The 12,442-nt window shown below is 40.5% G+C and overlaps 1 protein-coding gene across 2 annotated transcripts in view; it reads left to right on the forward strand.

The window, feature by feature from the left end:
• Window positions 1-10: 10 nt before the first annotated feature.
• The window catches only part of RB1 (RB transcriptional corepressor 1), a 71,140-nt gene continuing 58,708 nt past the window's right edge, over window positions 11-12,442 (forward strand). The window contains exons 1-3 of one of the 2 annotated variants that reach the window (XM_015624520.2): window positions 11-241; window positions 9,830-9,945; window positions 11,900-12,034. In XM_015624520.2, coding sequence (XP_015480006.1) covers window positions 104-241; window positions 9,830-9,945; window positions 11,900-12,034 — 389 coding nt within the window. In that variant the 5' untranslated portion in view covers window positions 11-103. The remainder of the gene's footprint in view (window positions 242-9,829; window positions 9,946-11,899; window positions 12,035-12,442) is intronic. The other variant, XM_015624531.2, reaches the window with a different exon arrangement.

Below are 12,442 nucleotides of genomic sequence, written 5' to 3' on the forward strand. Positions count from 1 at the left end.
CCGGGCTCTGGGGCGGTGTCACCCCGGGGCGGCTCCGGCAGCGGGTGGCGTGGGCTCCGTGGTCGCCCCGCGGTCGCCCCGCGGTCCGGTGTCCCCGCTGGCGATGTGTGATGCTTTTCCTAGGCTCGAGGTCGGCGAAGCGGACTTCGTCGTGCTCTGTGATGCGCTGAAGGTGTCGGAGAGCGTGAGAGAGAAAGCGTGGAAGACGTACGAGAGCTTGTCGGCAGCGGATGGAGCTCTGGTGAGTAGCTGCAGGTCGCTCGGCAGCAGCGCCCGTCCCGTGCCCCAGCTGCGATGCTGAGCCGTAACTTGGCTGCAGCGGCGGCCGAGGGTCCCACGGCCAAAGCTCACGTAGCTTTTTCCAGGCGAAGGTGGACTGAAGTGTGATGTTGCCGTGTTCACATCTGTGTGCACTAGCTTCTGCAGATTGCCCTTTTTTTTCTTAATATTTTGTGATAAAGGTTGTTTATCACAAAAGAGGAGTTCTCAGGAGTTCTTTTAGATTACTAACAAGTGACAGTAGAAAACAGCACCATGCGATCAGCTAATTCTTTGAAAGTAATTTCAAATATGCCTTAGGCAACTTTATACAGGCGGTCTAATTGCGTGTTTCTGTGTATTGTTTTCCCCTCTGCAGCCTTTATGAGGCTGCAGAAAGGGTATGGAGATGATTATTGCAGAAACAGGACTTTTTTTTTTTTCTATTACGTAATGTTAACCTGTGCTTGCCATTGAGGCATTTCCGTTCAAAATTAGTCACTGGGCATGTATAAACACATTAATAAAATGTTAGGCCCTTTCTTGATTTTTGCTTTTCCTTCTTCTCAGTAGGACTGCTGTGTTAACAATCCACTCTCAGAGAACAGCTATAATACAGCTAAATCGTGGCAGAAGCTTTGTTATGAAGTCCAGATACAGTTTTATAATGCCTAGCTGGGATATTAATCCCACTGTGTGGACTTACATTGATGTACATGTTCTGACTTCTGCTTACCCTTCTGCAGCTTGGGCTGACCTGCCACAGCTATGCCGTCACTACTAATCGTTTGTTATCTGTGGTTTTTAAACTGCAGTGTGGCTATACCAGGTCCTGATGCATTTGCATCACAGAGTAATAATAGCATGGAAGGGAGATTATACACAGCTCTTTCAGTAACAGATACAATTTCTGTATCTGATGTTCATGGGAACCATTTACCTAAAAACATAGCTCCCCTATAAGAATGAAAACAGGTGTAGTCAGTTTCCTTGACTGCAAAAAAAAAACGAGGCAGGTTTCAGTATAATCCTGCAAATTTCATTTACAGGTGAAGTTTTGTTTTCACTGATCATTACTTAGCAGTGGCCAGATAAGATACATGGTGTTTGAAACCTTTCAGCTTCTGAAGATGGCTTCCTTTATCTATTCAGAAATAGACCTTCATTATGATACATAGCTAGTATCTGTTGTCTTGCGATTAAAACTGATTGCTGAGAGCCTTTCAATGTACAGGGAGAAAAAAAAAAAATCTACATTATATTGTGTTTTAATCTGAGGCCTTTTGCTCAAACTTACAGATGTATCTGCAGGGTGTTGAAATGAGTAAGCTGTCAAGTGTGTGCCTCCATGGGGGACCTGGAAGGTACTGGAATTGCTACGTTTAGCTGAGAGCAGGCTTCATCTGACTCTGAAGTCATGCAAATTAATAGCCTGGCTAATTGCTGCTTTTTTGCTTGGGAAAATGGACTTTTCCCAAGTCAAGCTGTTACAGTGAGCCTGGCTTCTACAGGATGACTGTAGTTCAAGTTGCAGGGATTCAGGAGGAGGCTGCTCTTTTCTTCCCTCTGGTAAAGGTGTTATGTTGGAGGGGCTATCCCGGGGCTTGTCCTGCAAGCACCAGCTGCCTGTGTTTTAATCAGTGAGGTTTGGTAGTAACCTCTTCAGTTCTGAACTGGAGCAGAAGCTGTGTAGCAACTTTCTGATCTCAAGCAAAAGGTTAAACAGCAGGCCACCAGCTGAGACAAATACTTACCAGAACACTTCTGTTTAGCAATGTAGTTGGTTTGACTTGAAGAAGCTTAACACGTAAGGCCACTGATGGAAATAGAGGTAGCATCTAAGAATCCCCCTCTCAAGCCATTTACAAAGTACAGAGACCTGAAACCTTGCCTTTCTTGGCTCACTGGCCTTGTTTTTTGTGGTTGATGTTAGAATTGTGCCTGCCAAATCTCTGAGGATGTGAAGGGCACTTGTAGTGGGAACTAGGAAGCAGCATGGCCCAGACTTTAGGTACTGTGGTAACTGGCAGATACTCAGGGTGCAGATGTGGGTTTGAACATTGGCTGTATCCGTGGCCAGTGACTATTTAGTGACTTGAAATGAAAGCATCTTGTAGTACTGTCCTTTTTGAGTCGCTTAGGGTACATGTGCAGAGACTCTGCAAACCAGGTACACGTGGCTTAAAAGTATAAAGCAATTGTTTTTGGCAGGCATATACACCAAAAATTGCTAGAATGTAGTGACCTACCAGCCCAAACGTGCCTGTGCTTCAGTGAGATGTTTCACTGGCCAGGCAGGCATCAGCTAGGAGAACTTATCTGCTGCTCCCTGGAATGAATGCCAATGCCCACTGGCGCCAATTTTTTTTTTAACTTCAGGATGTCACACCTTTCCACACTGATATGTTCTCTTTTGAGCATTTGAGCTACTAGTGAGGATACTTGGAAATTTCAGCTTTCTTATCTTGCACTTTCTTTCCGTGCGCTGTAGCTTTCCTTGCAGTGCTCTCCAGTTATCTGTTTCCGCAGCGTGTGAGTCAAGGATGTACAGCTGCACCCTACTGCAGCTGGGCTGTGAGTCCTTGAAACAGCTGAACCTCTTGGAGAGGTGTGGAGGAGGAGAAAGGTGACTAGAGAGAGATGGTAACATAACTTTTCTGGAAAATGTGGCTGACTTGTAGTTGTAAAAACTAGATCTGCAGAGAGAGCTTTTTCAAAAGCCCTACATCTTTCTGTTAAATATGGTGGTGTTTTCCTTCATAGTGGGAGGACACTAAAGCTTTCCTCTGTGTCAGCCAAGTTTAATGACATTCCTCTACAATAGAATGGGAGCTCAAAATCTCTTAGAACCCCAAATGCTGAATCAGCACTCTTGGTGTGTGGGGTGAAGGAAGGTGTCTGATGTGTAATCAGAACGATGTTTCTTTTTAAATTCTTTTGGTGTCCCGTGAACTCCCACACGTGGAGAGTGGACATGTGGACATTGTGAACGTGGAAGCTAAACAAGGGATTTTTCATTGGTGTCATACAAATATTTTTGTTCTCTCTATCATTTCTTTATCAGACCAAGCTACCTAGATAAACAGAAGCTTTTAGAGTTGTAGTTTTTACAGTTTTAGTTTCAAAATGTTTGCACACTGATTATTGGCTTAACATTGGCTCTGATCTTTGCTTCTCTTGTACTCTTAATTTTTTGTAACTCTCTTGAAATATGTACTGTGAACCAATAGTGCTTGTAAATTCTAGATGGAATTCATAGATTTAGTGGAATTACTAATGTACTTTGGTGAGCAGCCTGTGATTCTTGGTGTTAGGGATATTAGAAGTAGTCCAGGAAGCCATACTAATACTAATGCTGTGAAAAAGCTCAGGGCATTTGTTATGTTCTGCTACTGTTTGTTTTGGTAGAGAACAACAAAATGAGAATCTGAAGTAGAATATGGGGTGATATTGTCAGGGAAAAAAGCTTGAGTGAATTGTTGTTGAATATGTTGGAAAAAACCCGTGTGAGGAACAGGTGATATGGTAACTAAATTGGAACCAAACTTCTCCAAAGAAAATTGAAGTGGTTTAGGAAATTGATAGAATTTAGAGTCTGCCAAGGACCTCAAGGCATAGGGTCTGGTAATGCTTTGAGCTCATGGGCGTAGCTGGCTGGAATATGTGGTGCGTGGGTAGGAGCTCCATTTTTTGTTGGCTGTTCATAGCACTGTTTGGGAAATGTGGCTCCTTGTTCGCCTGTTGCAGCTCAGCTGTTCAGACTCAGGAATTCCTGAGCTGTTTTTATCAAGTATTTCTCTAAGCTGCTGTTAAAAAATTGTCATAGTGAAAGGTCTGCAGTCTGCATAGTTAGGTTTTCCTAGTTTAGCTTTATTTGCCATGTCTTTTTTTCCCCCAAGTACTAATTTCTTTCTGTTATAATTCAAGCCAGTGGTGTAAAATTCTGTACTAGACAATTCTGCACCCCATGAGAAATGTATTATTGCTGCCTTTTCTTTTCCCTCAGAAAGTCTCTAGCATATGAAGACGTTTAAGACATTTTTTTCTTGTCTCTAATTATTTAACTTACATCCTGAAATTCTCCCCAACCAGTGACTTACACTGGCATGCAGATGCTGCAGAGCACTTGATTTGTGCAGGAGTTAAACTACCTTCTCAGTGAAGGAAATGTACAAGGTAAGCTGTAGCTTAAGTTGAGGAATGAAATAAATACGATTTAAATATAGAAGGTTGGTCTGCATAGACCAAAGGGTTCATGTTCAGCAGGCCAAGTCACCCCAGTCCATAAAATTTCACATTTAAATTAAATCTGTTCCTTAAATTAAATCAGTTCAGGTTGTGGTTTCTTATTAAAAAGAGAATATTTTAATTAGTAAGCTACCTCATCCTCACGTTAAAAGACAGAGAGGCCTCTTGCTTTTGGCAAAAGCACGAAACACGTATGAGCTCATAAAGTATTTTCTCTCTAGACTTTGTCTCTAATTTGTAGAACTGCAGCTGAACTGAATCTGAATCCATTGAAGCTTTGGATGGATGAGCAAAATTACAGATATTTCAGGATCCTCTGTTATTAAAAAAAGAAGAGCTACTGAAAGTCCCAAAACAAACAAATCATCACCATGGACTCTTGCTGATAACATTCAGAATGTATCTTAGCAGCAGATGCATTGCTTGTATGTGCCCTTGCACTTTAAAAGCTCAAGCAACTGGTATAGAGTTTCTTTTTTTACTCATCCTCTGCCTGTCCTGGGGAGAGATTGATGACTCTTCCAGTCTTGCTACATGCAAAAGTGTAATGGGAACTTTGCATATCAGATTAACTATTTTTACTAGTTCAGTACTTTCCACTGACTTCATTACTTTTAGCTAGTATTATATCTGAATTTGCTCTCATATATTGAGAACTAATAATAATCTTCATCCCAGACAACGTTCAATAGGAAATTTAAAACTGGTATTTCTGAAAAATGGAGGATCTGTCTTTACGTAGAACTTACATGTAGACAGGGATTATAATGGTCACAGATATTTTTTTCCCCCAGTATATTTTTCCTGCAGGTTTTTATTCTGAACAGTTTTCTATTGTAAGAGCTTCTTGAGTCTATTCTCCAGTCACCTTCCACCCACTGTAATCGTAAACATTGTGTCAAAATAGTTTGGGTTGGAAGGAGCCTTTAAAGGTCATCTCATTCCAACTCCCCTGCCACAGGCAGGGACAAGTTCCACTAGACCAGGTTGCACAGAGCCCCATCCAACTTGGCCTTGAACACTTCCAGGGATAGAGCATCCACAGCTTCTCTGGTCAGCCTGTGCTGGTGTTTCACCACCCTCACAGTAAAGAATTTCTTCCTAGTACGTTATCTAAACCTGCTCTCTTTCAGTTTGAAGCCATTCCCCCTTGTCCTCTCATTACATGCCATTGTAAAAAGTCCCTCTCCAGCTCTCTTATAGCTCCCTTTAGGTACTGGAAGATGCTGTAAGATCTCCCCAAAGCCTCTTCTTCAGGCTGAACAACCCCAACTCTCTCCAGCGCCTTGATAATTTTTGTAGTCTCCTTTGGACTCTCTCTAACAAATGTCTGTGTTCTTGTACCACCAAGCTAGTTCTCTGTATTGATTGGAATGTACTTTATTGGAAGAAAACTGATGTTTTATTTTAGTAAGCCAAGTTCCACATCTTCCTCTTCAAAAATCAGGTGCTTGGTATTTACAGTGAGACATCCTATATCCCATTTGATTCAAGTATCCATCTGTGTTTGTGTGTTTCTCATGTACATTTCCCTTGACCTTCTTTTACACAACATCATTCGAAGTTTCTATTCTTGGATGACTTTTGTAGGCTGTCATCAAAATTGTTATCAGTGTTGGCAGAAGAGTAAACATCTCTAACTGCATACTAGAGCTGAGACTTCCTGTTACCATCTCCTCCTTGGACTGGTTTAGCACTGGAGAACCCCTGGGGGCAGAGAACAGAAGTTCTTTCTGTTAGTGCCTTTAACACCTTTCAGCTACATCTAGAAAGAAGAGAGGCAAGAATCCCATTTGACAATGGTTAAGTGTTGGATGAGCAGTTTTTGCCAATGACTCCTTACAGGTTGTTTTCAATAGATATAAATAAAGTAGTCATCTGGTAAAAATCAGATCAAATAAAAGTAGTGGTAAGTCCAGAATGAGAAATACTTTGAAAGCTTTTGTAAGTGTTTTACGTCTTTTCCTGCAGAAGACTACATTGATTCAACAAAATTGACCTATGTTGCTCAAAGTTGTAGCATTGGTTCCTTGGAATCCTAAGTAAAAAGTGATAAAAAGAGAAAGAAATCTATGTGGACTACTAGGAGTTAAATAATCTTAGTGCTTGGTAGGTAGGCTTTGCTACATGATGAGTTGAATTAAGGTCACTGGAAGTCATCTTACTGATACAGAAGGACAGCCAAGGGCAGATGTTGAGCTGTTGTCCTGCCCATTTTCTTTAGTGATGCTGTGTCAAAAAAAGATCTTGAGTCAGACTGATAAAGAAGAAAATCCTCAGAAATTAATTTCTGGCTGAGAGTTTGTCTTCATTCCCATGCATTCGAGTCCATCTGAGATGAATCATCTGCTTTGGCTGTAAACAAAGCAGAATAGTTGGAAGGAGTGATGCTGCTGTGTTTTTTGTTCAGCATCCTGAACTGGCCAAAGGGTTATTCCATACCACAGAACATCATGCCCACTATATAAATTACTGGAGTTTTGCTGGGAGTTTCTGATTGCTGCTCAGGAGTGGGCTGGGCATTGGTCAGTGTGTGGTGATCACACACTCAATACATTGTATTCAAATGTATTGAGAATCACTTTTTTCTGTTGGGTTTTATGCCTCTCTCTTTCATTGGCATTGCAATTATTATTAATGTTGTTATTATTGCTGCATTTTATGTCGTTCCACTTAAGCTGTTCATTTCTCAAGCTGTGATGGTGGTTTCTGACACTCCACCCCAGTGAGGGGATGGGAAGTGAGCAAGCAGCTGTGTGGTATTTAGTTGCTCGCTAGGGTTAAACCATGACAATATTTACAGATTAAAATCACTGGAATCTTCACGCACAGCTGTGGCAAATACTTCATTTTCTGAGAAAACTGCAGTTTACCTGTGTCTTCAGTTGTTTTAACCAGCAGTAGCTGGTGGGATAGTCCCAGTTTACTGTTCTTTCCTGTTTTCCTCTCCTTCCTCTCTCAGCTATCTTATAAGGCAGGCATGCTCAGGTGCTGCTGACCTTTACTTTGCTACTAGAAAAATAAACTTCAACCAATAACCTACTTATTCTGGGTTGTGTGCAATTTTTCTTGTTAGGCCAGCAGACATCCAACATCTTGTGTTGAGGAGAAGGTGTCCAAAGCATCCTGTACCATCAGCAGTCAGTGTGGGATACTGGAGTTTGGCTCATTGTCATGGTTTGAATCTCATGGATTGCTAGGCTGCCTCTGAGACTGCCTTCTTGTTTAATGGTAGAAACAAATGAGTTATTACCCCCAGCCATAGTGGACAAGGAGTTTAAAGGTTGTTCTTGCAAAACAAGACCTCGCTCCTATCAAATAAACCATTGCTATGGCCTTCTAGCATTCAGCCTGGCAGAGCTGAGCTAGGCTGCCCAGGAAAGATAGGCTTGTTTGGATAGGCAACAAACCAGGAGCAATTTCACTGCTTGGTAGCACTCAGTCCTCCTGTCCTACAAGACACTGTATTTACGGGGCAACATCGTGGTTGAGTTTCCAGGAGCATGGAGTGAAAGGAACTTATTCATTAAACAAGGTCAGCTGACTCCAGGGGCAGGGATGTGCTCAGTGTGAGTAGTCATCCTTCTTGGTAGTTCACTAGCTAGCATTAACCTTCACAATTTTTTATATCCCTATATGTATCAGCACATCTCAGTCTGTTAATAGCTTATTTAAAAATAATTTTCTCCTGTGCAAGGAGTCATGATTTGTGGAAACACTCAAATAGAAATGCAGGAAGAAAACAGTGACTTAAATAATTGTCACATACCACGTTGTTGAGGGTGGCTGGTTAGTTTTGCATTGAAGCCTGTTCTATAGCTTTTAACAATTGCACAAGCCAGTGTAAGTTTTTGTTCTTTGGAGAAGACTCCTAGCCAGTCTTCCCTGATGTATAAATAAATGCTCCCAAGAAAGACAGAAAAATTGCCAAAAAAAAAAAAAGTTGGCAGTATTAATGAGATTGTATAATTTATGGGCTTTACAGCGGGTTATTGGTCAGGTTGCACTGCTGACTAAGCACGGGCACGAGTGGCTGCTGACAGTGCAGAGGATTTCAGAGCAGGTTTGGAAGATCGCATAAGATGGAGGGAGCTAGGTCTGGTGCAGTCTTACTGCCTTTGGGGAACATTTTTTGGAGTGAACTGGCCCCTGCAACTCAAATTGGTGTTGTCTAGGAGGCAGCTAGGTGGAGCTTTCCCTTTAGGGAAAGGATAAAAAAGTAGGCCAGGGAGTGGGCTAAAGCAGTGTAGAAGACCAGGAGTGTTGTGTTTCTATTCTCTTTCTCCTGGTGCTCCATTTCACCTTTGTCCTCCAACAGATGTCATGTCTGACCTAGAGCTGTGGAGAATGTGTTCAGAACCTGCTCCTCTGCTGTGGGCCTGGGTGGTGCTGGAGTTCTATTTGCAAAGGATGCTGGATGTCCGAAAAGTATTTTACAAGTTTGCTGTTTCTGCAGTTTTGGCCTGCTCCCATGCCTAGTTCTGTTTTCAAGAGAGCTTTGTTTCCAAAACTTGGGATATACCTGCTTAAGGGCTATTTTTCCCATGCTTGTACAAGTCATGGTTCTTCAGGGGTTTTCCACTGAGTTGCTGTTTTGGTAGAGGGGTATTGGAATCTTACGTGATGCCTGTCTGGCTCCAAGTGAAGGGCTTGTGATCCATCATCAGGAGTTCTGCTCCATGTGGATGCCGTGTCTGTCATTGTGGGTTGGCTTTTTTTAATGAAGGATGATTGGTTATAACTTGCCCCTTCTAAATAGCAGATGGCAGACCTTAAATGTCCATGTATGGTAGGAAAATGGCTGGAAGTGATTGTTATTATCACACTTTACTAAGCAGAGATGGGTTTGTGGCTCAGCAGCGATGAGTGGTTGATACAGCTGTACTCACTTATGAGTGTTTATTGCCTGTCAGTGTAAAGATTTCAATTACATTTTTATGGCTTGGCTTCTTACTCCTTAACTTTCAGTGTTTTGTTATAGTCAAATATGGTAATTTAGGGAAAAAAAAAAAAAAAGGGACTCATGACTTCTGCTTTGCATAAACATTCCATGGAACCAAAGCTTGTATTTCGAAGCTTTGCTGAGTTGTATGGGTAAAACTGATTTTATTGTGTATGAATAAGAGTTGAAATGCTTGGTTTTTACCTGTATTGTAGAACCCGGAATGGTTTTCCGTTATGAAATAATTGGCTGTCATAGTAAAATGTTTGTTTGAGGATGGTTTTTTTAGCCATTTCTGATCATATTTGGACAAATTATTGCCTTCCATCCATTACCCAGTTTTACTGATTAATAAAAACTCTTTCCTTTCTTTTTTTCAAGCAGGCTTGTAGCAAAAAGAAAAAGGAAACATGGGGAGTATGTATCTTTATTGTAGCAATTGATCTGGATGAAGTGACATTTACTTTCACTGAGCTTTTGAAAAGTATAAACATAAGGTAAGTGAGCTTAAGTACCTGAATTTAGATCTCAACAATTAACTTGTCAACATTTTTATCAAGAGAATGTTTTTAAAGCACAGTGAATCTTTGCGCATATGAGAGTAGTTGATTTTACAATGAAGGTTACTTATGGAAGTTCTGAATATATTGGTGAACTAGAAGTCTTGCTGTCATATTTTAGTTGAGGGAAGAGTGATACTTGTTTGATTCATCTGTGGTTGGCTTTGGGTGTATCACTCATCTCATTCTTGTTCTTGCTTTCCCTAAAGTATTCATCAGTTTAGGTTGGTGCAAAGTGCACTTTAACTATTTCTTTTTTTCCCTCTATGATGATTTTCCATAAAACCTTTTTCCCAGCAGTAGGCTTAGGCTAAATCAAGAAGTAGGAAAGAAAAAAATTACTCTTCAAACAGTTTACCAGCATGCTGCTCTTTCTCAAACATTTTAATGCCAGGCTAAACTTTGTACTTTCGTACACTCTTTTTGCTAGGGGAGTGTAACTGTTATATTGTATATTAATTAAGTTCATAATACAGAAATTAAGATTACAGTTTCTGCTTTTCAGGTAAATTTAGATGGGAACAGCAACCTTGTGTTAAATTCATCGAAGGAAAGAATTCCAATGCTACCTGCCTAGGAGCTGTCCTGTGTGTGGAAAGCATGCACAGGAGCAGAGCTTCTCAATGCTCTAGGGCAGGAGGCAAGTCCTCAGGGTTTGTGCCAGAATATCCTTTTCCTTGAAGCCATCTGTTATAGTTAGACTTCTCCATATCCTCTTTTACCTTGCATCATCTCCCAGAGCAGGGTCAGGTCCAGTGTTTTGACTCGATCTCTTCAGTGTTGAGTGCCTTGGAACTGTGTAGCTGAAAGCCAGTTGCATTTGTGCAGCGACATTCAGTGTGATCCACCCAAGTTCCACAGACCAACTTGTGCTGAAAGTTGAAAAGTGAAAGACTTTTTCTCTTAGGGTTTCAGAGAGGAAGCTGTTAATTTGCTGACTGTGATGCGATACTCAATTGCTTGTTGAAAAAGCTGTCATGGGGTAGCCCATAGCTTTTTCTCAGCTATAAGGTCAGACTGGCAGAGATTTCTACTAGTCATCCTCTAGAACATTCAGATATATTTTATTTCATGGTAGGAGCTCTTAAATGAGCTTCTGATGGGTTTTGTGTCTTGTATGTTTAATCTGACAAAGATCAAAAAGTCGCTCAGAATATTATATTCCGATAAAGGATCAAAATGTATTTGATACATTTGAAATAGTTGAAAATATTTGATAGCCTCCTTCTCTTTAATTTTTAGCAATCTGCTCATTTTAGTTATGAACATAACAAAATGCTTCCTTGATGGCCATAATATTACATGGATGAATAGGGAGAACTTTGATCCCTTGTGTGATAGTATTTCCGAAGGGTGGAGATGTCCTGTTGAAAGACTTGAAATTCTATGTAAATCAACTCGTTCACCTCAATTTTCATTCCTAGGTCTTTCTTTAGCATGGATTTAGTATGGATTCTTAGAGTAGTAGGAGTGTTTCAAAGTAGAACAGGAGAGCTGAGAGGTATGTATTGGATATTTGTGGTACTACTGCCAGCACAAGAATGAAGGTCTGTATAGTTAGAAAATTCTGACTTCCAGAGATAATAACTGTGCTAGGCAAGAAAATTTTCGTTCTGTAGTAGAGCCTGTGTTGTGAGATACTTCTGCTGCCAGGTTGAACAGTATCCCTAAGTCTGGAAAATGTAAAGGTGGGGCTCAAGGTAAAAAAGTAGCATTTCCCAAGGCAAGGGTTTAGTCCCTGATAATAATAGTAAGAACATGCTGGAGTCTAGTGAAGTAAGGCAACGGGTTTTCATGGAGATGTGTTTTTATTTTCTGTTTTTTAAGAGCTATTTCAGGATACTTGTTTTCATGAGTTATGATAATGTGTCATCTTTTTTTCTTTTCTCAGTGTATGCACATTTTTTCAGTTTCTGAAAGAGGTGGATGTTAACATGGATACTGTAAGCACTAAAGTTGATAGCACTGTATCAAGGCTGAAAAAGAAATACGATGTATTATTTGCACTATACCACAAGTTTGAAAGGTAGTGTACGCTCTTTTGCATTTTGAAATTGATTTCTTTGTCTGTCAACATGTAAGCATTTGAGTTTTTCAACCTATGTGTTATAGGAGCCCATTTAAACTGTGTGTACTAATATTTGCAGAACAGTGAAATTGAGCTGTTTACATGTATTAAATAAACACCTCTTACATTTTACTTCATAACTATCACAATGCTGTGTTAAGCAACCCCCTGGTTTCAGTAGAAAGAGTAGTAAGAGTAGCATGACAACTAATTGCTACTCGCTTTAAGCTTTTTACATATATAAGAGGGTTGGTTTACTATCTAAAATTTTATTTTTAATGTAATATTTTGCCTTCTGAATCACAAAAGACTCTCAAATATCTCTTAAATAACCTTTAAAAGGAGTAGGAGATCACCCTTTGGTAG

Source organism: Parus major, chromosome 1 (genome assembly GCF_001522545.3).
Source record: "Parus major isolate Abel chromosome 1, Parus_major1.1, whole genome shotgun sequence".
Lineage (NCBI taxonomy): Eukaryota > Metazoa > Chordata > Aves > Passeriformes > Paridae > Parus > Parus major.